The sequence below is a fragment of the Callorhinchus milii genome, unplaced genomic scaffold (assembly GCF_018977255.1).
Source record: "Callorhinchus milii isolate IMCB2004 unplaced genomic scaffold, IMCB_Cmil_1.0 Scaffold5, whole genome shotgun sequence".
Taxonomy (NCBI): Eukaryota; Metazoa; Chordata; class Chondrichthyes; order Chimaeriformes; family Callorhinchidae; genus Callorhinchus; species Callorhinchus milii.
Window position 1 is genome coordinate 18,700,961 of NW_024704746.1, and position 26,144 is coordinate 18,727,104.

The 26,144-nt window shown below is 37.9% G+C and overlaps 1 protein-coding gene across 5 annotated transcripts; it reads left to right on the plus strand.

Moving 5' to 3' along the window:
- Window positions 1-458: 458 nt before the first annotated feature.
- Window positions 459-25,490, plus strand: LOC103174656 (coiled-coil domain-containing protein 18). 5 transcript variants are annotated; one of them, XM_042335748.1, is made up of 30 exons: window positions 459-579; window positions 3,884-3,972; window positions 4,259-4,451; window positions 5,656-5,820; window positions 6,632-6,741; window positions 7,247-7,375; window positions 7,686-7,782; window positions 7,873-7,994; window positions 8,718-9,024; window positions 9,620-9,756; window positions 10,072-10,220; window positions 10,327-10,541; window positions 11,275-11,385; window positions 12,245-12,376; window positions 12,680-12,814; window positions 13,628-13,705; window positions 13,958-14,074; window positions 15,429-15,596; window positions 15,694-15,836; window positions 16,934-17,097; window positions 17,494-17,707; window positions 20,911-21,010; window positions 21,538-21,654; window positions 21,772-21,915; window positions 22,225-22,428; window positions 22,760-22,897; window positions 23,060-23,272; window positions 23,739-24,323; window positions 24,673-24,764; window positions 25,147-25,490. In XM_042335748.1, exons 2-30 carry the CDS (start codon window positions 3,893-3,895, stop codon window positions 25,244-25,246), a joined length of 4,659 nt encoding a protein of 1,552 aa, XP_042191682.1. In that variant the 5' UTR covers window positions 459-579; window positions 3,884-3,892; the 3' UTR covers window positions 25,247-25,490. The 5 variants fall into 5 exon arrangements, with proteins under 5 accessions (XP_042191682.1, XP_042191684.1, XP_042191683.1 ...); XM_042335750.1 differs by lacking the exon at window positions 459-579 and adding an exon at window positions 892-915; XM_042335749.1 differs by lacking the exon at window positions 459-579 and adding an exon at window positions 899-919.
- Window positions 25,491-26,144: the final 654 nt, after the last annotated feature.

Below are 26,144 nucleotides of genomic sequence, written 5' to 3' on the forward strand. Positions count from 1 at the left end.
CTGTGTGTGTGTGTGTGTGTGTGTGAGTGTGTGGGGGGGTGGCTCCTCTCTGGCCCTGGCTGTGTGTGTGTGGGGGTTGGGGGGGGGCTCCTCTCTGGCCCTGGCTGTGTGTGTGTGTGTGTGTGGGGGGGGGTGGCTCCTCTCTGGCCCTGGCTGTGTGTGTGTGTGGGGGGCTCCTCTCTGGCCCTGGCTGTGTGTGTGTGTGGGGGGGTGGCTCCTCTCAGGCCCTGGCTGTGTGTGTGTGTGTGGGGGGGGGCTCCTCTCTGGCTCTGTGTGTGTGAGTGTACGTACACGGGAGGCGGCTCTGAGCCACCCTCCTGCCGTAACGACCACGCGCATGCGCAGGGCGGGGTACGGCGGCCGGGCGGGACGGCGCTGAACTCTGTCCAATCAGCGGCGCCGGCGCGCGGATCTCAAACGCCGTTGAGAAGCGCGCGAGCAGCAGCCGAGCCACGGCGGACAAGATGGCGGCGGCGGCGGCCGAGGACCGGCTGCAGCGTTTACACCTCACCGCGGGCCGCCAGACCCCGAGCGCTTCGGTTCTCCTCGCGTTCAGCGATTGGTAAAGCATTCCCGCGGGTAATGTAACTCTTTGAACAACGGCGACAGCTTGCGTTTTACACCTGGGCTGGCGTTCTCGGAGCGCTGAACAATGGCGGAGCTAACAACCGCGCGGCGGCCGCGCCGGCGGCGGCCTGGATTCAGAGCCGTCCGTCTTGTCGGGTCGGCAGCTGTCAGGTGGAGCTGAATTTATATTTCACTGCATTCGGAATCTCAAGTGTTTTCGGGGTCGCCGTGTGGGCGAATGAGGAGGTTTCCTTCCAGTCAAACGGGTCCAAGTCAAAAGCGCCGAGAGAGCGGGGACTTAACTTTCCGTTCGTTCAAATCAGCTTCTGGGAGGAGGCGGCGGCGGTGGTGGGTGTGTGTGTTTTTTTTTAAAAAAAGACGATTTTTAGAGGAGAGTTTGTATTGTTTCCTGTTGTTGTTGTTGTGTGTGTGTGTTTTTTTTTCACGACGGGCGGCTTTGGCGGTGTGTGTTTTTAATACCCTTCGCGAATCACTAGTGGTGGTTGTCATGGTTACTGATCAGGCACCAGTGGTCGTTTGTTGGCGATCTGCAATAACTATATTCAGATGGACCGCTCTTCTTGGTGTCTTTTTTTTTATATAGACTATTGCAATGATCGTGATAATAATAATAATAATAATAATCCTTGCGTGTCACGTAGCTCCTCATCGCGTCTTCGAGACGTCTTGTTATTCGAAGCTCAGCGAAGGGGTTCGCAGTCCAAAGGGGTTTGTCGTTGTCCTTTCATGTTGCGCCAAAGGAGAACTGCCTCGTGAATCCTCGAGGTTGTCACTTGTGCTGATTCCGATGCGGGTCCGTGACTTACCCGGCGAACAACATCTTGCAATTATACATTGCCCTTCACGCGGGTAGCGGCTCGGAGTGCACGCGAAGCAGAGTGGGTCGCGGTCATTGGAGGGAAAACCCCAAATAGAAGGTCACCCTGGGGTTGAAAAAACTTGTTTGAACCATCCAAATAAAAGTATAATTTAAATGAGCAAGAATTTTTTTTTAAATTCGCACGGTATTTAAAAGTTTTCTTTACAATGAAAGCCCCCCCCCCACACACACACACACACACACTTCCACAGATGCTCTGTTATGAAATATGCCCGTATCAAATGAGAAACAAAACTGTGATTTAGGGGATTACATAAAGTTGCCGTGAATTTTACTTCGAGGTCTCGCATTAAATTTGTAGTGGTATGCCCATGCAAGATTTGTTTTTTGTAAATGGAAAGCATCTTTCGGTCACTGTCACCATCAGTCTGAAACTGCTCGGTGGATTGTTTGGATGAACCACCAGTTTTTTTTTCATCAACCTAACCTGTGTCAAAAATGCTGGTGCAATGTTAAGTTCTGTCACTGTCACCAAGGATGTGATATCACATTCAGTTGGTTGCTGTGGAGGTTGTCATGGCATTGTTTGTGGAGCACTATGTAAATTCTGTACCATTAAGTTCCTTTTTTGTGTGTTCTTCCCTTCCCCCCCGAGGATACTAACTCTTTGTTGGGATATAGTTTTACAGCTGCTGGCTGCCCTTCAGTACCTTGTCCCAAGTGGCCATTTTTTTATGTGTGAGTTTTGTCAGGATATTAAAGCTTGAGGTGGGTGGGGGGAAATCACAGTAAAGTACCACCTTGTTCACATATGCACACTCTCCAGCAGTAGTCACCGTAATATTGATTTTTTTTATGTCTTGCTGGATGCAGTCTCAGAAGTAGAAGATAATCACAATGTATTCAGCATTGTTAATGACAATTAATTAACTACAATTAAGCTAAATAGAAAAGAGTTTTCCTGATCACACATTTGAAATGTAGAACACCATTCTATGAAAATGTGCAAATGATATTATGCCTTACCATGAATCTGAAGAGGAACTCTGAAAGAAACTACAGATGGTAATCCAGGTCTCATCCCCGCTTCTGAACACACCCTTTACAATTGTCATGATGAAAATCAAATAGCAACAGTTCTCAAACAAACACTACCATGCAAATTCACAACCGCTGCAGAGAACTGTAGTACTAGCAGATGCAGAGAACACATAATGCTTTTGCTTGTCATTTTATCTTCATCTTAATTTCCTTGGTTATTTTATGTGGTAAAAGAAGCCGGGTTCACATCTCTTCACATTTTCAACTGTAAATGTGGCTATCTTTACTTCTGAATTGACCTGAAGGTGGAGCCAACTCAACAGCGTGGCAATCCTTGTGAGCATCAATTTGTAGTGAACTCCTTACAGACAACTTGCAGAATTCCTGGTGCTAACACTGTATTTTTCCCGTCAGTCTCTTATTGTTTATAGCAACAATTTTTGGGGGAGAAAATTATGTATATCTAACTTGATCACATTATCTTACCTGTTTCCTGGTTTTTAGTGGTCCACACATTAAATCCACAAAAAAAGCGTATGCAATACATTTTACAGTTACACTCAACCCCCGGCTAACTGGATTAATGGGGGAGAGAGATTCGGTCTCGTCAGCCGGATTTTTTAGCTAACTTAATGCATTTAAAATAAATATAATGTAAATCCTACCTAATGTTTAAAATAAATAAAAATAAATCCTCCCTAACATTTAAACTGAATAAAAATGAATTTTAAATCAGTAAAATAAACTGCGTGGGTGTGAGCTTGGAGAGTTGGGCTGGCGGCAGTTTGGAATTGTCTACAGGTGGGGTGGATTTTTGACTCACGGAATTGTTTCCAAAAAATATTCCTGACCTGGTCCAGCTAAATCTGAATTCCAGATTCTTGAAGTCTGTTTAAGCTGGGAGTTGAGTACATATAATGCCTTTCGCATCAGGTGGATGTCTCAAAGAGCTTCATATTGCTGTCTGAGCTGCTCGGATGGTGAGAGACAAAGAGAGTGGGGAGGGGAAAGAAGACCAAAAGTACCATCAAAGAGCAAGGTTGAAGCAGGCTTTATATGGCGGAGATGGGGGGACGGGACATTGAAAATGTATTGGCCAGATTGTGTGGGATAAGGCTCTTTTGGGATTTAAAACTGAGAATGAGGATCTAGAGTGCTTAGAATTGTATTTTTTTAAAGTGGAAAATGTTGTTTCTAATGCTTTTTTATCTTTTAAATTGTAATATTAGATAATTGATTTGCAAACGGTCCTCTTTTTAATATGGAATTCGTATATTGATTTGAAAATAATCCTAGTTTGACTGTTAATTACCATATCGTGATTCAATAAAAAGACTTGTAAAGTTAGGAGTTTTTGAAGATGTTTGAAGAGTTTTTTTTGTTGTGTGGAGAAGATCTCAATTTCAAACATTGATTGCTTTGTCTTCCCAAAAGGACAAGTGGATGGAAAATTTGGTGGCTCTGAGGAAGAGGCTGATGAAGACTGAGAAGAGTTTGCAAAGTCTAGGAATAGAAGATAATGGGTAGGATTTTGAATAACATTCATTATTGGTGCTGAAATTAGAATAGTAAATGTTTATTAAATTTTTACTCTTCTTGAATATTACTTGAAGTAGAAGCAAAATACATTTCATATAATTTAATATTACATTTCATATAATTTAATATTATAGCTTAAATAAGCAATAGTATTAGAATTGAGAAGTGCAATATTATTAAGCTGTAAATGCTTAAAAAACTGGGAAAGTTATTTGTTATGTTAACCTAAATGCATGGTTACCTTAAAAATAAAATTATTTTTCTTCACAGTGACGGTTTAAATGACCAGTCTGATAGCTCTTCTCATCAGAATTATGCCCCTGGTTTAACAATGGAAGATCTTTATCAACCTGATACAGTAAATCGTGGGATATGCAATCGCATCATGGCAAACACTGAAAGATCAGTTCCTCAAAAAAATGTTTTCAGCAACATAAGTCCATCCAGCAGTTTAGGCAGCAGGGTAAATACTTAACTTTTGATTTTTGAATGACTCAAATAACAATATTCTAATCAAGTAATCAACTTATTTATTGATGAGGAACTTGTTTTTGTTAAAAGAGTTTTGTTTTTCACATTCGGTAATATTTTGAATAAGGTTGCATGACTTGATATAGGTTACAACTTGGCAAAATATAAAGTTTAGATTAAGCGTAAAAAATGTATGCAGCGAAATATTGTGGCTAAATATGATTAAATATGATGGGTGTACGCTTGCACTGAATGAATCAGAATTTTTAAAATTTGGTTCTACTTGAGTGTTTGACATCTATTTTGCAGTCATTGAAAAGTGACATCTGCTTAATAGTCACTTGGTAGCTTTGTTCAAAGCTAACCTGCAATTATCTGCATTCAAAAAAAACTCTTGTGCAGCTTCTGATGGCTGATGTCACAGATTCATTGACTGATTAATGCTTTAAAGTTCTGGTTTAGACTGGCTCATACTAATTATTACTATGATTAGTACTTTGGATTGAAGTCTGTAATTGTCATTGCAGCATTCCTGCCTTGCAATTTCTAATGCTTTCGCTGCACTTAAAGGGAAAGAAAGGATTGTATTTTTGGGATACTTGCTGTTATTGTGCTTCCCTGGGAATGGTTGGTGCTTGATCATCAATCAGGCTGATTCAAAATGCCTACTTCTTAATTACCTCTTAAGGATGCATACAGTTTGTCCCTTTAACCAGCACAACAGTGTAATTTAACAGCTTATACTACACTTTTCAGTACAGCTAGGATTTATATTGAAGCTATTTCTCTTTCTTTAACTGAAGGAGTACCTTGAGCAAATAGTCTTACTCCTAAACTGCCCTTCAGCTTTAAGATCATATGATCAAATTAATTTTGTAGCATTCAACAACAACAATAACTTGGATTTATATAGTGCCCTCCACGCCGGACGGCATCTCAGAGCGCTTCACAGTAACGGATCCTGGGACCGAACCAGGGGGAGGGGGAGGAAGGTGACCAAAGGCGCGGTCTAAAAGAAAGGTCTTCAGCAGAGACCTGAAAATAGGAAGGGAGGGAGCAAGAAGAAGGGAATAAGGAAGGCAGTTCGAGAGTCTCGGGGCATAGTGGCTGAAGGCACGGCCACCGAGGGTGGAGCGGAGGACTCGGGGGACGAGGAGGAGGCCAGAGCCAGATTCACAATGTGTTTGTATTTTTAGGTACCGCAACATCCAGTCTCTTCAGCTATTGAACAAGAAAAAGACCAAATGCGGAGAAAGCTCAGCTCACTTCGAGAGGACAATTCCTCTTTGGTTTCCCAGAATCATTGTTTGGTAAATGAGATTGAGTCTGTACGATATGAACTGACACAGTCAAAAAACAAGGTGTGTAGCCCAAACAGAAGTACTGTGTATCACTTGAGAAAGAGTCAATTGATTTATGTCCTGAAATTGTGTATTACAGCATAGTATTTGAAATTGTTTATTTCCTATGTGAATTCAGGGGAGTTTTATTTTGTTGTCAGTCTCTGTATAACTTTATTTCTTTCTCTTCCTCTTTCTAACTGTTCATAAATGCTTAACTTAATATTACTGGCAAAAAAATATCCAGTTGCAAGCATGTGTGCGAGATTAACCTGCACTTTGTAGATTAGTAACCCACTGTGCAATTTCTCAATTCTTGTGTGTGTTTTTCCTCAATATCGTATAGCATTATAATAATAATAATAATAATAATCCTTGCATTTGATATAGCGCTTTTCACGTCGGGAGGACATTATACTGTATTCAGTGCATAAATATAAGACACGTAGCAATTTTAAAACTATTTTAGGGGCTGGGGAAATGCCTTGTATTTGGAACGATATTGTACTCTAGGAATACATGAACTTGAATTAATATTTTTTAAAATATTTTCTTTGTAACAACCTTCATGGCGGATAGGCTAACCAAAAGCTTCATCTATACCAAGTTTCAGTCTCAAAGTTAGATGATATGAAAACATATTTTTATTGTTTATTCATTGGGGGAGCAGGCAGGTTGGAACAATGAACTGTTGCTGAAGAAGGAAGACTGGATAACATATTAAGATTTGAATAAGAATGCCCTAATCCATTTAAATGATGAGAATTTTGCAAGGAAAATTAAGTTTATTGTGAGGTTTTACAGTTGTACAATTGTATAATTATAATTTCAGATTCGCTATCTTGAATCAAATATTGATGCAAATGCACAGAGTGTCCCTCAGCTAAAAGAACACATCTTGGGTTTGGAGTCAGAGGTTGAGGCTCAGGAAAAAGCTCTCAGGTAATATGCAAAACAATGCTCTTCCAATTGAGTCATTTGCAAAGCATGTACTCCTAATTCTCTGGCTAAGATGTCTTGTGAACTGCAAATGTAATAAAAATACATTAGTTTTCAACAGCATTCCCTGGCTGTAGTATTTAAGGCTGATTCTAGGTAGACTTAAAGATTGGTGCTTTTGTGGGTATAGAAGTGTGAGCATTTCCTTGCTCCCTTCATCATGTTTGTGGAGTCAAATTATTGTGGTGAAAGTGATCTATCTTTGTATTTCAATACTGATGAAAATACTTAACATCATTAGAGTTTGACATTTTGCTCAAAATTTAAAAGCTCCTATGTAACTATGATGGGTTATTCCTCCCCCATCGTTATGATGTGATTTTGTTAGCAATACATAATTTTAAAATTGGATGCATCTATGTTACTATTTGTATTGTTTCCAGTGAATTGGCAAGCTTTTCATTACTGTCGCTGCCATTGACTCCTTTTGTTTGTCTTTTTTAATAAGAGATGCTGAAGAAAAATTGGAGGAATGTCAGTGGATGGTGGCTGAAAAAGACAAGTTCGTTGAAAAGCTAACGGATGAATGCAGTAGATTGAAGAATGACTTATTTGAAAGAAGTAAAAGAGGAAAAAGGTAATAGACATTTGAGAGTTTATTTTGTGAAAATATTATTCCACATTGTTCATAAAGCCCTAGTTTAAGAATACAAGTTTAATAGCATAATTAAAAGACATAAGGGAATGAAATAAGAGGCCAGAAATAATAACCATGTGGGAATTAAGAAGATGCTTATGGATCTCTTGCCAGCAGACTTGTCCTGCTTGAATGAGGTTTTATCACTGAGTTATAGGTGCAACACACTGATGCATTGGCATTTATGGAGAGCCACCTAATATCTTATTGACTGTCAATATTAGAGTCAGAATTATTTTGTTTTAAACAGAACTGAACAACAAAGAAATGAAGCCCTTTTTAATGCTGAGGAAATATCTGCAACTTTTAAAGAGTACAAGGAAAAGACCACTGAGAAACTTTCAAGGGTAAGAGTTCACGGGCATTCATTGTAAATAGCAAATGTGCCTAAACATGAGTGCTTGTCTTCTATGTTAACTTTTCTTTTTGGATTATAGTTTGAAGCTGAGGAGGAGGAATTACAGAACAGCCTGGTTCACTTCAATAGGGAAAGACAAGAATTGTTAGACAGATTTACTTCCTTTGAAAAGGAATTGGAAAACAAGAATGAAGAAACCAGGTTAACACAATTTATTTCTGTCGAATCCTTTTGAATTTTTATGAAGAAAAAGTATTATTGCTCACTTTGAATTCATTGTGGTTCTAATGTTAATGCCTTCATGCAGCTGTGTTGACTTGTTCTCTTTCCCTCATATTTTAAAAGTGGTAGAAATTAAATTGGTATGTTATAAAAGAACAGTGAAGCCGATTTCCTTTTCCCTCCCCAACCAATTTTATTCTCTATTCCTCAATTTGAAAGCAGTTGGATACCATTCCAATGGTGCCCATTGCCCCCTGTAAAAGCCATCATAACCAGACCCAATGATGTCCCAACATAGTAAAATAGACATTTTCAGCACAGAGGGATAACATCATGCTGCCTGATGCTGGCCCACACTCGCCTTGAAGCAATATAATCTATTTGTTCCCATTTCCCATTGATTCATGCTGTACATACAAATGAGCTGTCCAACATGGGATTGTTAAATCAGGCCTCAGTGCTTTGCTGTGAAAACAACTTCTATTGGCTGCAGTGCTGTCCTTCCATTGTGTCAACCTGGCTCAGTGGTAGCACCTATATCTATCCGAGTTATTTTTGAAGTGTGTTTATTCTTCAAACAAATGAATATTGAACACAATGCCACACTCCATCTATGTGTGTCTATGTATATGTGTGTGTGTGTGTATATATATATATAACCACATATTAGTAATGGTTTTACAAATTTGTTCTGTTTTTTAGGCATCTTATGAAAGAATCTTACAGTTTAAGGGTGGTTCAAAAGGATCTGGAGGCTAAAAATGCAGAGATGTTTTCACTTCTGTCTCATGCCAAGGAAAAAATTGTAATGTTAGAAAGAGAATTAGCCAATAAAGAAGCCCTTTTAAAAGACCGAGATGCCTTAAGGATGGAGAATGTGGAATTAAGATCACTTACAGCTTGCCAAAGTGACCGATTGCTTCAGTACTGCAAAGAAGTGGAGAATGCCAAATCAGAGTGCAGGAACCTGGAGTCAATTATGCAACTACAAAGGAAAGGAAATCCAGAGGTAACCTTAAAAAAAATCTATACTCCTGTTGTAACCTCCTTGAGACGTTGTTTTTCCCTCAGTTTAAATTTAGAATTTTCTACATGTATCTGAAAATGAACTGTTTTCTTGATGTTTTTATCTTGCATAGTCTATTTGTGTGGTCTTTCTCCATAACTGTACAAGGGATTGTGAGAGCTGAGGTGCATCTTTATCTGTATTGAGAGTGAAAATTGCAATTGGTGAAAGATAAGAGTGTGCAGCATTTCATGCAGATTAGTTTAGTGGGACAATACGATTGGCAGATGTTTGCTATGACTTCAATTGCAACCACCAAAGGTTCTTACTTGGAATGTTTGGAATGTACAAACTGAACATTTTGCCTGAATCTATAACATGGGCCATATATAAGATTCCTTTAGTATTGATTCATACTTTTGCAATAATGATCATGTATGTATGTGTGTGTGTATAATTCTCATGCGAGAGTTTGCCTTCCTGTGGGGAAAAAAAGTCCAGTTTCTGCTTGCTAGAAATTGCAAAAATAGAGTCGTGTAACACGTTAATGTAAATAGAAAATGTAAGGTTCTAGAGTCTAGCTGTTCTTGTCTTGTAGGGAGATAGCGGGGTGTATAGTACAGGACTGCCTGGTTCAGAATTCTCTGATACCTTTTCATCCACGAGAAAGGAAAATGGTGTAAAAGACCCTGGTTTCTGCACTGCATCCAATGACGCTTACTGTGGAGATCACAGGTATTTTCTTAAATTGCTAACAACAAATCAGAAATGAATGTAGACCATCATATCTCAGGATTGCACTATGTTTGAAAGTTTACTTCTGTTTTGCCTGGTTTTAAAATTGTGCTGTTCACTTGCGATTGAATAAAAATAGGTGATGAACCGTTAATTACATTAACACTGACATGAAAGAATGGACAAAAAACCTCACCAGTTTTGGGAACAGTATCAAGTCTTTATCAGACAAACTTTATTGAGGGTTGAGGGGTTAGGTGCAAAGGAAAGGTCTTTGTTCTGTTTCTAATTTGGAGTAAAATTATTCTCTTTTAGGATGAAACTATCGAACAAAAATTCTGAAATTCAGAATCGACAGACTGGGCTGATCAATAGCAAAGCATCACAGCAACGATGCAGTGCTAACTTAGGTCGAGGTGGTGACGTGTTGGATAGTCTAAACTCAGAACATGTTACGGATAGAAGTAAGTTTGGACTGTGAAGAATTTGCCCACAAGTTAGGATTTTCCTATTTCTTTCTGTAACTGTTAGGCATGTTTTTGTGAATCACTAATTCTAACACTTTATTAGATGACAGAAAGTCCCAGGAACCGCTCATTTCCAATTATGAAGAAGAACGACATAGAAATATAAGAGAAGTTGAGGAGCTTCAGACCAGATTGTTGGAAGCAGAAGCTACAATCTCAACTTTGCAGGCTCGTATGACGCAGAAGATTAATCAGTTTCAGCAGTTGCAAGAGGAATTGTTGGAAAAGAACTCATACACTGCAAATATAGAACAAGAAGTGAGTAGTTTCACATAAACATTACGGAAAAACATGCTGATCACATTGTCATTCCAAGACATTCATAATTCATGGAAATAATAATCCTTGCATTTGTTATAGCACTTTATCGCATTGTCGAGGCGTCTCAAAATGCTTCACAGGATATACTGTAAAGTAGATTGATTACATTTTGTGGGTGAAACTTGCCAGACAGATTGCGCTCAGCAGTGTCCCACACGCAGCCATGGAGTGAGTGACCGATGTGGGGCTTGACCTGACAACCTTCTGACTCAGATAGGAGAGTGATACCACTGAGTTTGGATGACGCATAATCTGATCGTAGCTTTTGGAATGAAGTCATGTGGATGCATCATAGATGTTTTTCTTGTCAATCAGTGTATTATTTCATTAAAAACTGGGTTTGCCTATAACCTGTTCTCTATGCTGAAGAAAAATACTTTTAGATATTTTGAAAACATATATGAGTACTGAACCAGTAGCTAAAAATTACTAAGGTGGAAATTCTGGTTTTCTGTGGCCATACAATCTACCTCTGAACTTTCACAAGACATGGTTAGGCTGCAGTTGGAGTGTTTTTGGGAACACCATTGTGGGGAAATTTTTTTTGTGATTAACTAACCAGAATTAGATTATCTTTTTAGCTAGCTGCAACATATCTTACACTTTATTAGTCGTGAACATAATTGCTTATTTCAACATACCGGTTATGTGCATTTGTTCTGTTTGACAGTTGAAAAAGATGAAATCGCAGGCTTCTACAGTGGAGAAACAGTTGGAGGAGAAGACCATTGCTTACTCAACGGGTGCTGCAAAAGCAACTGAATTAGAACAAGAGCTTATAGTAAGTTATGGAAAATTGGAATAAATAGTAAATGACAAGCCATTAACCGAAATTGGGTTGTACAATATATGCCTTACATATGTCATTGCTAAGGTGGTGGGTTTTTGGTTTCCAGATGGTCTTTATTATGCTCCTCACAGATGTGAAAAGAACTTGATTACAATCTGTAGATATTGCAATTTATCTGTTTTAGTTTAACATCGAAAACGTTTATTTAGAACCTTGACAAATATGTTCTCCTGATGTGACTTCTAGATGTGCTGAACAATGAAATTCCGCTTCTGTGAATTTCATTCCTGCCATTTTTTTATTTCCCAAAAATGTTTTACCCTCGCTCGCCTCCACTGGCTCCCCATCCCCCAGAGGATTGATTTCAAGATCCTCATCCTCACCTACAAGGCCATTCACGGCCTTGCTCCCTCCTACCTCTCCAACCTACTATCCCCCTACCTACCTGCCCGTACCCTCCGTTCCTCTGGCTCCGGTCTGCTCACGTCCCCCGCCCCAACCGCCCTACTATCGGTGGTCGGGCCTTCAGCCTCTCAGCCCGAGGCTCTGGAACTCCATCCCCCAGTGCCTTCGCCTTGCTTCCTCCCTTTCCTCCTTCAAGGCCGGTCTCAAAACCTTTCTCTTTGACCGTGCCTTCAGCTCCCCTCTCGACTCTCTTCCTCCTCCTCGTTCCCTCCCTTCCCTCCCTCACCCTGACCATTTCCCCCTCCTCTCTCCCTCCCTTCCCTCCCCTCACCCTGACCATTTCCCCCCTGCTCGGGTCATGACCCAACTGTGCAGCGCCTTGGGACGTCCTCCTGACGTGAAAGGCGCTCTATAAATGGAATCTTGTTGTTGTTGTTGTTGTTAGGAAAAGAATAAAGACATTTGCAATTTGGAGAGAATGGTAAAGGACCAACATGAAAATGAAATTGCAGAACGTGAAAATATTAGGAAAATCCACATTGAACAATGCCAAGAACTGGAAAAACAGATTGAAATTGTGAGTTTTTCTGCTGCTTATTTTTAGTTCCATGAAGTTTATTGTGCTGTTAAGGTCCTTAAGTTTCAAATTATTAAAAGTTACTTACTTATAATCTTTGGAAGCTTAAATGTAAGAAGAAAATATGTTCATGCAGGAAAAGGAACATGAGCCATAAAACACTCTGAATGAGAAATGGACAGCTGATATGTTTTTAAGATGTTTTTGAAGTGTCTGCTTGGAGGCGCATCAGAACTGGAATATATCTCTTTGGTCAGTTAAAGGTGTTATTAACATCTGTTTTACTTTTGTTTGTAAACTAAGGTTCAAAATCAGCTGGAAGAAAAGTTTCTGCAGGTGAAGAAGCAAGATCAAACCATATGTGCTCTTCAGGAAGAAATCTATTCCCGGCAAAACAAAATTGAGACATTGGAAACGATACTTCAGGAAGCCAGAGAGGCAAGCTTGTATTTACAGATTTTATTTTTCATAAACTACTTTAGTCAATGGATGATTGGGCAAGTACTAATTTTCTATTGTTTAAATATTTCATCAATAAGTTAATACATTTAATACACACTAAATACTTTTAATACACTCTAAATATGATGGTTTGAAATGGCAACTGATAATAATAATAATAATCCTTGCATTTGATATAGCGCTTTTCACGTCAGGAGGACGTCCCAAAGCGCTTCACAGAACACACTGTAAAGTGAATTGACTGTATATTTGTGGGCGAACGCGGCAGCCAATTGCACACAGCAGTGTCCCACAAACAGTCATGGATTGAAAATGACCAATTTATTATTGTTTTTTTTAATGATAATGAGCAAGGCAGAGTTTCTCTGATGGTCTAATGCAATGGTGGCCAAAAAAATCAATTTTCTTGATTAAATATTGTTTTATGCCATGAATCAAGAAAAACACGGAAATACACTACCAATCAAACATGGACTTACCTTGCCTAGTGCGATCTCAGGCTGTAGTTTGGGCAGCACTGGTCTACTGGGTAAAGACATTGCCCAATGCAGCAAATGGCCTTTACAGACCAGAAAGTTTTGGTTATGGCATTGGATGGTGTTTAGGCAGTTCCTGGAACCCTAAGGTTGGTTGCATTCTTTTGACTAAAAAATGAAGCTCCTGTACTGTGTATTTATTGCAATTGGATTTGTTAACATTTTTAAAGGTGGCATCTACTAGATCCACCTTTACCAGTTGAATACCATTTATTAACTTACAAAAATGTTTTTGTTTTATTTTTATCTGTAGAAGACAGAGGAACAAAATAAAAGAAATGTTGCAGCTTTAAAAGCCTTGCAGAACGAAACAGAAGAAACAGCTTTCAAAGTCTGTAAACCCTATAATCCTAGATTCTTTTAATTTAAGGTTATTGTATTTACAGTTTAATGTGTGGTAAACGTGTCTCTCCATGTAGTCTTGTGACAATGGAAGATTAACATACATACTGATGCATTCAGTCACATCATTTCAAAATTTAATTAAATGCATGCGTGTGTCCCCTTATAAACTCCAAAATCGCCTTTATTTAAGATTTAAAAATGTTTGACAATGTTTTAACTTTCTGAATTAACAAACCAGGTTCGAGAACTGGAAGCAGCATTGGCTCTTTGTAACGAAGAGCTGAAAGCACAAGTACAGCAAATGAAAGGGGAACGGACACATTTTGAAAAACAGCAGAGCAAGAGGTCTGAAGAGGTAAACAGAAGTGACTTTTTTAATATCTACTAGACAGTAAATGTACAGTATCCCTCTTTGTATGCTTTTTAGGAATTGTCTAGGGCTTGCACTGTATATGTTTCCTTTAGTGGCACATATATGTGAGGCAGGACACTGAATCTCAGCAGGATATTTAACAACACTCGCACAATATTCATGTAAACATACATCCAGTATGTGAGTGAGAATAAATAAGAGTCAGGAACAAGAGTCCTAGGTATTTCCTTTCCTTTGTTAATTGAGGAACTGTAGAACATTATTAAGATTGCCCTGTTTGCGATTTAGCTACACAGCAGAGATCAAAGAATTTAGAAGAATTAGAGGTGATCTTATAGAAATCTATAAGATTCTTAAGAGTCTTGACAGGGTAGATAATGTGAGACTGTTTCCACTGGTTGTAGAATCGAAAACTAGGGGTCATAGTCTCAGGATTAAAGGTCAGCCCTTTAGAACTGAGTTCAGAAAACATTTCTTCATTCAGAGGGTAGTGAATTTATGGAATTCTCTACCCCAGAAGGCTGTGGATGCTTAGTCATTGAACATATTCAAGACTGAGATTGATAGATTTTTAAAAACTAAAGGGATTAATAATAATAATAATCCTTGTATTTGATATAGCGCTTTTCATGTCTTCTAGACGTCCCAAAGCGCTTCACAGAATATACTGTAAAGTGAATTGACTGTATATTTGTGGGCGAACGCGGCAGACAATTGCGCACAGCAGTGTCCCACAAACAGTCGTAGATTGAAAATGATCAATTTATTATTGTTTTGTTTATTTGGAGGGATTATTATTAGGCGTGTGGATTAAGAGATATGGGGAAAGGGCGGCTAAATGGAATTAGGTTAGAAGATCAGTCATGATCTTATTAAATGGCGGGGCAGGCTCGAGGGGCCGAATGGCCTACTCCTGCTCCTAATTCTTATGTTCTTTGGGAGCACTTTGAGACGTCCTCCCGACATGAAAGACACTCTAAAATATAATTTTGTTGTTGTTCTTAAACTTGAATGAATATTTCTATTGTAGGAGATAATTAAACCTTTATCTCTAGAGAAAATTATACCAACCAGTTAATTTCTTCTCTCCTTCATACATGTGTGGGAGGAGGAGGAACAGAAATAATGCTAGAACAAATCATGAGAGCAAGGAGATTACTAATTGTACCACTGTTTCTATATATATATATATATATGTGTGTGTAATGTAACGTTTGACTTCTGCTTTCAATTTTAAGAAAAATGAGTGTGACCTGCCCTAAATACTGACCTGCCAAACCATTAACAAAAATGTAGCTGCAGGAAATCTGAGTGTTTTTTACACTTATTTTTGAAGGTGCGTCACCTGCAGAAAGACCTGAAATTGTCCACCATCAACCTACAGGAAACAAGCGAACAGAATGTTCAATTCCAGCAGTCCTTAAAGCAGCATCAGCAGATGTTACAGCAGGGTACCACCAGAATTGGAGAGTTAGAGGACTGCCAAATGATGCTTGAAAGACAGGTAATAGCTTTGAAAATAAACACTTTCCTGGATTGTATTGTACTGTAGTAATGTAAATGTAAAATCTGGGTTATGCAATAATATGTTTGTGAAACAGGTTTCCAAACTGGAACAAGAATTACAGAAGCAGAAAGGGTTGTCAGGGGAAGAGCTTGCAAAAGCAGAAGAAAAGCTTTACCAGGCCTGTCGTGATGCAGAGTACAAAAAACAACAAGTTACTGATCTTAACAACACTATGAAGTAAGTTGTGTTGATTCATTTCTCCCAAGAAATGGTGGTATTAAAAACCAAACCTAATTTTGTGTACTCCTGTCATTCAATTTTAATTAGTAGTTCTGAAAGATCGCCAAGCTGAATTTGGATTTCCTGTAACATTTTGCAAATGTGAAAAGATGGATTAAGCACTTTATCTTTCAACAATGGGACCTGAATTTAAATATTTTGAGAAGAACATTTTCTTCCTGTTAGCTGTAAAGGTTCAGTGGTTTACCATTTTTATGTGGTGTTCTCTTTTTGTCCTTAACATACTTAGAATCATTACCATAAACAGTAGCTCTATATGATGGGAACACTTGTTACCATTTTGAGTGCTGTACTACTAAGATAAAGTGCTTAATCCATCTTTTCACATTTTCAAAATGTTACAAGAAATCCAAATTCAGCTTAGCCTGACCAACCTTTCTGCCCCCACTCTCTGGAACTCCATCCCAGAATTCCTTGACCAAGCTCCTTCCCTTTCTTCCTTCAAGGGCCATCTCAAGACCTTCCTCTTTAACCGTGCCTTTGTTCAATAGGAAGATCTTCCACCCCCATCCCTCTTGGCTCCCAACTCCAATTCCAACTCCGAACTCTGGTGCAAACTCTTGACTGTCCAGTGCTTTAGGACATCCTCCCGATGTGAAAGTATAAATGAAATTTGTTGTTGTATAACAGCTACTACTTTGTAGTCTAAAAAAATTATTATGGAGGAGTTCCACCCCAGGTTTGGGCTGAGTGTAATCAACTTAACAGGATGCATGCCTCTTCTAACTCTGCAAATTGTTAGGATTCAATGTGAAATAAAGTTGTGGGAATCTATAAGCAAACTTTGTATGGGTAATTGACGCCCTTTTTATCTTTCAAAAAATAACCTTAGGCAATGACTGTCTTATGACTGTCTTACAACTAATATTTTTATATGACCTGAGTCTAACAAGTATTTGTGCATTTAGTATAACGAAAGCACACAGAACGTCTCATTTGGGTATTGCATGAATTTTTATGGTATAATCTTTCATGTATTTTTATTAGTTTTTCTGACAATGTTCACTTCTGCTGTGTTTTTCTGTGTTGATCAGGAAATTAAAGATAGAAATGAACGAATGCAAAAATGAATTTACTGCTTTAGAAACTGAGCTTCTGCAGCTGAGACGTGATAGTGCGAGCAATGAAATTCAGCTTAACCAGCTGGAGATGAGTCTTCGTGAGACACAGATAGAACTGGAAAAGAAGTCTGACCAAGGTTGTAGTGAACAAATTTTGTATTGCGTGTGTGTATGTATATCACTTAATTTATATTTCAATAGAAAAAAAAGTCAAACTATAGTACTTTAAGAAAGATATTCCTTTTTTTAATGAATCTTAATTTGTGATTCACAGGTGCTGTCTAGTTCAATAAGTTTTTTTTTAAAAATTAAGTTTAGTAACTTATATTGCCTTTAAGGAAATTCTGAGTAAGGATAAGGGGAACATTTGGTAGTTGTCATACATGATTTTAACGGGCTTCCACTGTTACCTTGAAACTGTCTTCTGTGATAACCACTACCTGTGATATGTTGACTGGTTAAATACAGCAGCATAATAGTGTGGGGTTTTTGTTGCGTGTGCTAAAGCTATGTCATTTTGTAACCTGTGGTAGTGATTGATCTGGAAGAAAGGCTGCACAAGACTGAGGCAGAGCGCAAGAATTCATTGCAGCAGAATCAGGAGATGGATTTGCACTTGAAAAATATGCGCGGTGAATTGCAAGGCACTTTAAATCAACTTCAGGAGTTACGAGATGTACTTCAAAAAGCCCAGAACAGTATTGACGATAAGAATGACACAATTGAACAGCTCACTACTGAATTTAGGTGAGTTGTTCCTTATCCAAGAATCAAGGAGTGAACTGCTTGGATATTGATGCTGAAGAAAAATGGACTTGGACTGAGTTCATTCAGTTTTTCTATCAATTTCTTCCTTTAAGATTTTTGATCATAATCATCAATGCTGCAAAGTCTTACAATATGTGTACATGCTTGCATGTCATCAACTTTTTTTTATCTTGGACAATTTGATTTTAGACTAGCATAATCTGCTTGATTATAGGTTCTAACGGGGCCATTCTGTATGCATTTTACGGATTACCGATCGATGTGACATTATCTATTTACTAATGAACAAAGTCTTGGCAAATTAGGCCAGGAAGAGAAACATTTTAATTTAATGACATAACTGAAGTGAACTAGTACTGTTTTTTTAAAATGATATAATATAAAGTGTTTCAGTACTTTAGTAAGATTTTTGCAACAAACAACACATTTTTTTATATTAGCCAAGGATGAGACTTAACAATGAATACCCATAATATTAGTCCAATAAACAAGAGTTTAAAAGGTACTTTTAAACATACCAAATTCCTTTATTATGCAATTACGCATGAGGTTTGAGTGGGAGCGGTAGATGTCCATTATTTTGCAGCTCTCAAAATGAGCGAAAAACATTTTTTCCTTTATCACTGAAGATTATGAAGTACAATTAAATAAAGCTTAATTAATAATAATCCTTGCATTTGATAACCTTTCACATTGGGAGATCATCTCAAGGTGATTCACAGGATATACTGGAGTGGAGTCCTGTAGCTCAGTGGTTAGAGCACTCGCTTTGCAAGCGAGAGACCTGAGTTCAATTCCAGGCAGGGCGAAACCTTGGGCAAGTTTCCTTACTCCACACGCCTAATAATAATCCCTCCAAAAACCCAAAACAATAATAAAATTGGTCATTTTCAATCTACGACTGTTTGTGGGACATTGCTGTGCGCAATTGGCTGCCGCGTTTGCCCACAAATATACAGTCAATTCACTTTACAGTGTGTTCTGTGAAGCGCTTTGGGACGTCCTCCCGACGTGAAAAGCGCTATATCAAATGCAAGGATTATTATTATTATTATAAGTGTTTTGATTGTATTTTGTAGGCAAACTCATTAGCCACTTTGTGCACATCAGTATCCCACAAACAGATGAATCAATGAATGAACTATTCACATTGAATCAACTATTCACAGTAGTTTCTGTTGAATGGCCATCTGCACTGTACAACAAGCTCCCTTCTGAGCAGTTTGATTAGTATAGACATGCACATAATCTACAGCTGGCAGACATGAAATATTCTATCAAAAGACCACCTGCAACAGGGAGGTACACTTCTTAGTTCCAACAATATACCAATTTTAGCCCATGTAAAACACTTTCCCTTTTTTTCCAGTACTGTGAAAATTCAGATTCCCAAACCAGGGCACCTTTACAGACCACTGATTTAGTTTGCTTATAGATTCCCACAAGTTTAGTTTGCTCTTGATCAACTTTATTTCACATTGAATCCTAACAATTTGCAGAGTGAGAAGAGGCATGCATCCCTTTAAGTTGGGTACACCGAAACTCAAACCTGGGGCGGAACTCCATCATAATAATAATAATAATTCTTTACATTTGGTATAGCGCTTTCACATAGGAAGGACGTTCTAAAGCTCTTCACAGAATATACTGTGAAGTGCAATGTCTCTGCATTTGGGTGAACTTGGTAGCCAATTTTGTGAACAGCAATGTTCCACAAATAGTCCTGAAATTAATGATTGTTTTTATTTTGGGGATTGGTGGTCAACATAAAACCACTAAAGAAATCGAGTTTCGAATGATAAATAGAATTTTTCACAATAGCAGTATGTCAGTCTAGAGGTGGTGAGGTATTGGGAGGTTATAGACCAATAAACAACACACCTCATGATTTCTATCAGCGAAGCACATGGTCAACCAAATTGAAGCCTCTTACTGAAAAATTTGCTCATTATTCTGAGCTAATTGGAAGGGGGAAGAGAATTTATATGGGTACACACACGTTCAGACTCAAAATCTTGAAGTGCTTGATATTTATTGTAACTGAAGTTCTTGTTTATTCTGAAGGTAGTGATAAGAAACAAAATTCCATTTATTTAGGCAATGAGTGTTTTCTATAGTGTATTTGTTTTTCACGCAAGTCTAAATATAACTGAATCCTGAAAATGCTTATAAATTGAAATCCTTAAAAACTGTTGCGGCAACAATGTTGTTTCTCATTTGCCAACCACTGTAATTTTTTTTCCACATGTCCCTACGCAGAATGGAGCATTTTTACTTTTAACATTCATCTGATGGGGTCAATATGTTATTTTTCACACAGTCTTCTCTTTGTACCATTTGAAAAGCAAAATGAATCTCAGCATTGTAGAATGCTTTATGTTATGATAACTATATTAGAAATGGAAGATTTGTAACTTGTCATAAATGACGCAAAAGAGGAATGGAATTTTTTAGTGCTTGATCTCGTATGGGTCATGTGGAAACTATCTCGGAACAGTTTTGTGTTGGGTACTTATGGCAAGATTTGGTCATCCTTTTTGAAGCATTTTATGTTTTAAATATGATGCAATTCAAATAATGTATATGTCGTGAGACAAATTGGTTGTCTGTTAGCCAAAATGTATTATTCTTCCAATCATCAATTTTCTCCCTATATACTATTAAATGTATAGGGACATCTCTTGATGGATAATGTGAGATTCTGACACAGAAGTAAATGGCGATTTTTTTTCTTCTGCACGGAAATTATGAAAAAGTTGTATAGCTGCTCTGTGCTGAGTTAGTTGAACGCAGCCAAGGCAACAGTAAATATGTTCCTCAGCATCCCGGGGCAAGTGAAATCAGGCACGGTTCCCATTATGATTACCATTTAGGAACCTTGCTTGAACATGCTTTGTGTGGATATTGAGTGAGGATGTCTTTATAAAAGAACTTTCATTAGCAATGAATTCTATTGTACAACAAAAGTTTTAAATTCAAAATGGGCTATGTGTGTGCTTTAATAGTGCCCTATGTTACTACTTAAAGGGCTAAATTTCATCCATATTGGGAAAATTAAGGTGTTTTACATGTGGTCAGGTTATGTAGCAGTTAGTCCTTTGGCACCCCCCTGAAATTGAATTATTTCAAAGACATAGCAAGCTTCTACCATTTTAGTGAACATTTTTTCTTTTCTTTTACAGGGAATGTCAAAATGAATTGCAGAAGAGGGATAAGGAGGTGTATGACATGGATCAGGCACTTAAAGATAGACAGAGGGAGCTCAAGCAGAGAGCAGCTCAGGTAGAATGGATAATGATAATAATAATAGTTGTTGTATTTGATATAGCACCTTTTACGTCAGGAGGGTGTCTTAAAGGAATTCATAAGATAAATCACAGTAAGAAGTGTACACTGTATTTTATAGGTGAATGCAGCAGACAATTTGCACAGAGCAGTGTTCCACAAACAACTCTGAAATGAATGACAAATTTTATATTTTAGAGGATTGTTGTCCAGGATACCAAGAGAAGCCCCATTCACTCTTTGCATAGTGCTATGGGAACCTGAACAGATAGACAGTTTAACATCCCCTCCAAAGGACAGCATCTCTGACAATGCAGCTCTTCCCCAGCAGTGTGGAAAATGATCTCAGACTGAATTCAAATTCCCAACGTGGGACTTGAACCCACAACCAGCCAGGCTGACACCTGCATTCTTTTGAAACTTTTTTTACATTCAAGTCAATGGAGGATATGCAGTGCTTTGCTCCTAGTTTAAATCAGACTTTGTAAACACTAAATTATTGATGTAAATGTTTTATTCCTCAGCTTACACAATTGGATTTGAATATTCATGAACACAAAACTGAGACTGAGCAGAAAATTATTCGTTTGCAAGGTGCTTTGGAGAAAGCTGAGTTGATTGTTAAAGAACGCAGTAAACAGGTTTGCTATCCTACATACCCTTCTCCGAGACAGTGTTTTCACTAATATCATTATAGTCACTAATGTCATTGGAGTAATGGTCTCAGCTGTATTTTTATCATGTTATTCTGTTGATAGGTAGAAATCCTGGATGAAAATTTACAAATTACAAAAGATCAGTTACGTGAGAGAGAATTTGAATTACTACAAAAGGAGCAGCAAATAAACCAACTGAAAAGTGACGTAGAAGGAAAGCACCAGAGAATTGAAGAATATGAACAGGTGACTAACTGCCAATGTGTAAATCTCTTCTGATTCAGAATAAATTGAAGCTAATGTAGAAAGGTAATTTTCTTTAACCCCAGAATAAAAATAACTCGAATGACAGAGATGTTTATCAGATACTTTATCCTTCTGATTATCTTCATTGCTTAGAGCAACAAGGTATTATTTTGTAGTTGTCGAGCAGTAAAATGACTTTTTCCGTAGTTTTATAAAACAATTTAAAGACATGATGATTTAGTAACTGTTCTCTGACGCACATGATAACTTGGAGCCTTTGTGCTGTTTGGTATAATTTACTTTATTCAGACACTGAAACATAAGGAGCAGTGTATCGCAAAACAGCATCAGGAAGTTTTGGGTGAAGGCCAGCAGGTACGCTTAGCTCGTGAACTAATGCAGCGTACCCATCTGGAATTGACGGAGGCTCGACAGCAGCTAGCACAAGCCCAAAGGGAAATGGACTATCTCACTCGGGAGCTAAACGAAACTATTCAACTCTCGCATGAAAAGGTAACTTGTAACCTGGCTAACAGAAGGAGACTGTGGTTAGGTAATCTCATTTAAACACAGTCTTTAGCCTTATGTCATCTCCAGCCTCTCTGCAATTGGAATCCCTCCACAGGTACCGCTCACAGCAATTGAAAGACAAGCCAGGATTGTGCTCTGCTCTTTCTTCCGTCTGTGTGCGAGTGGAGGGAAAGGGAGGAAAAAACTTTTAATTTTATTTATAGGTTTGTTTTCTAAAAATTCTGTTGTGTTTTTATAAAGGCAATGAGGATGTATTAAAAGGTTCAGTGTCCTGTGGCCTCATTTCTGATGCCAGCTTTTCAAACTTTTACAGGAGGCTCGTGCTGCTCATCTGGCAGAAGAGTTGGGTGCTGCTCAGGCTCGTGAGACTCAGTTAGAAGTCAGAGCACAGGCAGAGATAAACAAGTTTAAAGAAATGGTTGAAAGTTTGAAGGATACTCACCAGAAAGAGGTAAGATAATATTTTTTACAGAAGAACAATTTTGGCAATAATATCAGTGAGTAATTGCAACAATAATTTTATCAATCAAATGCTTATCTGAATTGAACCCAATTAGAGAAACAAAATGACTTCTTCTATCCTATTTAAAACTGCACTTTATTATTCTTTCAGATCTCTCTGCTTAAGGAACGTCAGGCACCATTATCCCTTTTTTCTGGCCAGATCTCAGAAACCAGCAAATCTAGTGGTCCGAGCACAATTGACAACTTTTTGCAAACCAACGAGGCGTTAGAAGATGCACAGGGAAAGATCCTTAACCTTCAGAAAGAGCTTCAGGCTCAAAATGAAGAAATGCATGCCACAAATGAAGCCCTCATAATCAAGGTTGGGCCTGGTTTGCAAATGTATATGTCCCTTTGTTTGTTCATTCTCATTCCTTTGTTTCATTTAGCAATAGTGACCTGTGGAGATTCTAAAGCTATCTTTTAAAATTTTGTAAACTTTTACTGTTGAACTAGATGATAGTTTTCATTTGCTATAATGTCATCGTAAGAATGTAAACCATTTGATTCAGTTTTCGCCTACGTGGTCAGTTTCTTACATTTCTTTCTGTGATCATGTATAAATTGTCTTGCATATTTGGGGGTTTACTTTACTTTTTATTAAATTCAGGAATATTAATATTTTAACTGAACTAAAATAAGAATTATGAACTCTTTCAGGTTTTCAGAGTGTATTTGCAGAAGTGTTTTTTTGAGATTTTGATTTGATCGGCAAAAGAACAATATACAGTGCCTTCATAAAAGCTCTAATCCATACTGAGACTTTCTTTTTTTGCTCTTAAATGTAGGATTCTGAGGTAGCGAGATTACAAGTTAAAATTTCCGGATATGAAAGAGCAATGGGAATACGGCAACTTTCGACCATTCTTCCATCACAATCTCTTGTCAACCTTGATGATCCTCGAAAAGATTCCAAAATGCTTTCACCAAATCCCTATCTTTCTAGAAACATAAATAGATCTTTACATGTTGGTGATGTCTATGGAACTGATATTAGTTCAGCATTAAATTCACTCAATTGCTCCAATAGAATTCGAGAAATTCTTGAGCAATCTTCTATTCCCGTGAGCAGCAGTTTGCCCAACACTGAACAAAATGCCCATGGGGCAGGAGAGTCAGGGAATCTTCTACCGTACAGTCACTTTAAACACCCGGAGAACGAAGCTAGACCTTTGGAGCTCACAGGGCAGAATAATGATTGTGGTGATTTGGAAACATTAAGTGGAATGTTAAACTATCTCCGTAGTAAAGAGGGAAGCAATTCTATGAGAGACTCTCCTGTTAGTGATGTATCAACATTGTCCAGTGGACAGCAGAAAATAAAAGAAGAAGAATGTTCAACAAAGAAGCATGTTATTCGTAACCAATATCAGGTGGGTGCTGTTATACATGCCCTTTAAGCAGCAAATTTCTCCTCCAGATTCAGAAATAGGCTAACACACAAATGTTAAAATACACTGGTATTTGAACTTCTTTATCGCTTATAAATATTCCGAGATGTTCACCCACATGATGGGTGCTATATAAATGCAAGTTGTTAAAAGTCCACAGTCTTATTGTCACTAAATTAATTATTTTTTATCTTGTATGATTACTACTGTGTTTTCTAAGTGTAGCAGGATTGATCTGATGTTTATTGTACTGATTTTTGTATTAATGTTGTATTAATCAAAGTCAAATTAAGGTTAGAGTTACAAGTTCCTCATGATTTTCTCCCAACAGAGCAGTAATAATTATAATCCGAGTGACATGGATTTAAAGGGCCCACTCTCAAAGTCCTTTTTAAAAAGTAGTTTGCTTCAATCCCAGCAACGGTAAGTAAAAGCTCTTGGCAACGATGGCAGCATTTTTCTGCCATCATTGCCATAATTAAAACTAGCATTTTTTGGCATAGTCTTGAGTGAAAAAGGATTTGTTTGATGTCATAATTTACTCGAGTTTCCAGAGTGCTTTGACTCAGGAGGATATTCCTTCCTCTTAACTGAGGTAAATAAATACCCATGACTAGTAATCAAATACGACGTCATGGACTATATGGTCTTCTTCTGTGCATTACATTTCTACAGTTCTGAACACTAACTATTTTACACCACAGCCTAGTTTTAATAGATTTCAACAATAGTTCAATAGAATATTTAATTCATTGTACAAATTTTCAGATGTGTCAATTTTGTGATTTTTGTTTCAACTTTTCAGTATGGCTGAACTTTCTCATCAAGAGTTGTCATATGAACTTTATCAGCTGAAAATGAATGAGGATATGGGAACTAGCGGTCAGCAAACCTCTCCCCAGTAGCACCTGCATGAAAAGTAAAATACTGACATCATCTTCATGTCAATTAAACAAATGCCTTGGAGTTTCAGCGTATAAAAGTTTTCCTATTTTTATATTTTCATGCTAGTAATTTATTGTGTAAGTGGATGTTAAAAAAATGATTTATATTGGTAAATGTTTTGAACAGAGGTAAAATATAAATGTACTTCAGCAGTGAAATATTCTGAATTTTTTTCTTTGTAAAATAAACTTCTCAATTCGTATGTGTTCTCTTCCAGCTACTTTTTTTCCCCAAAGTTCAAATTCAGTGAAAAATATAATTTTGTGCTCTGTGAAATGAATGAATGTACAGGACTGCAAAAGACAATTGCAGTTGATTCCTCCAAGGTACTAACCATTCTCTTTCCATGGTAACATTAAGCCACTTCATCACTGCAGTGCCCCACTCTCAACTGCTGTTCATTCTAGTTGTTGATTACTCAGTGTGTACAGAAATACTTACAGATGTCTCATTGCCTTAGGATGGCATGGAAAGACTATATGACCCCATTTTAGTCTGTTCCTTCCATGGATTACTTGAATCCTAACCTATTGTAGTATTTGTCCTACACATGCCTGTAGGAAAAAGTTCTGCCTAGATACTACCAAAGGTAATAACAACAGTAATCCTTGCATTTCATACAGTGCCTTATCACATCATTGACACATCTCAAAGTGCTTCACAGAATATAAAATAATAAAACTCTTCCCCTTTCCCAGCATTTGGACAGATCCGAACTTAGTTTGACAATGTTCAATAATTTTCTATAATAGGCAAAATGCATAGCAATACAACAACACAATGGTTAACTCAACAGAGGTTCATCGGTCTGCAGTATGCTAAGGACAGATTGTTGGCACATCATGGAGTGCTACGATC

Excerpts from the sequence above, each read along its gene's own strand:
- LOC103174656 (XM_042335747.1), top strand. The coding sequence starts at position 3,387 with ATGTCTCAAAGAGCTTCATATTGCTGTCTGAGCTGCTCGGATGGTGAG. Across the intron at positions 15,837-16,933 it reads GATCTTAACAACACTATGAA|GAAATTAAAGATAGAAATGA; the intron begins GTAAGTTGTGTT and ends TGTGTTGATCAG. Across the intron at positions 24,765-25,146 it reads TTGCTTCAATCCCAGCAACG|TATGGCTGAACTTTCTCATC; the intron begins GTAAGTAAAAGC and ends TCAACTTTTCAG.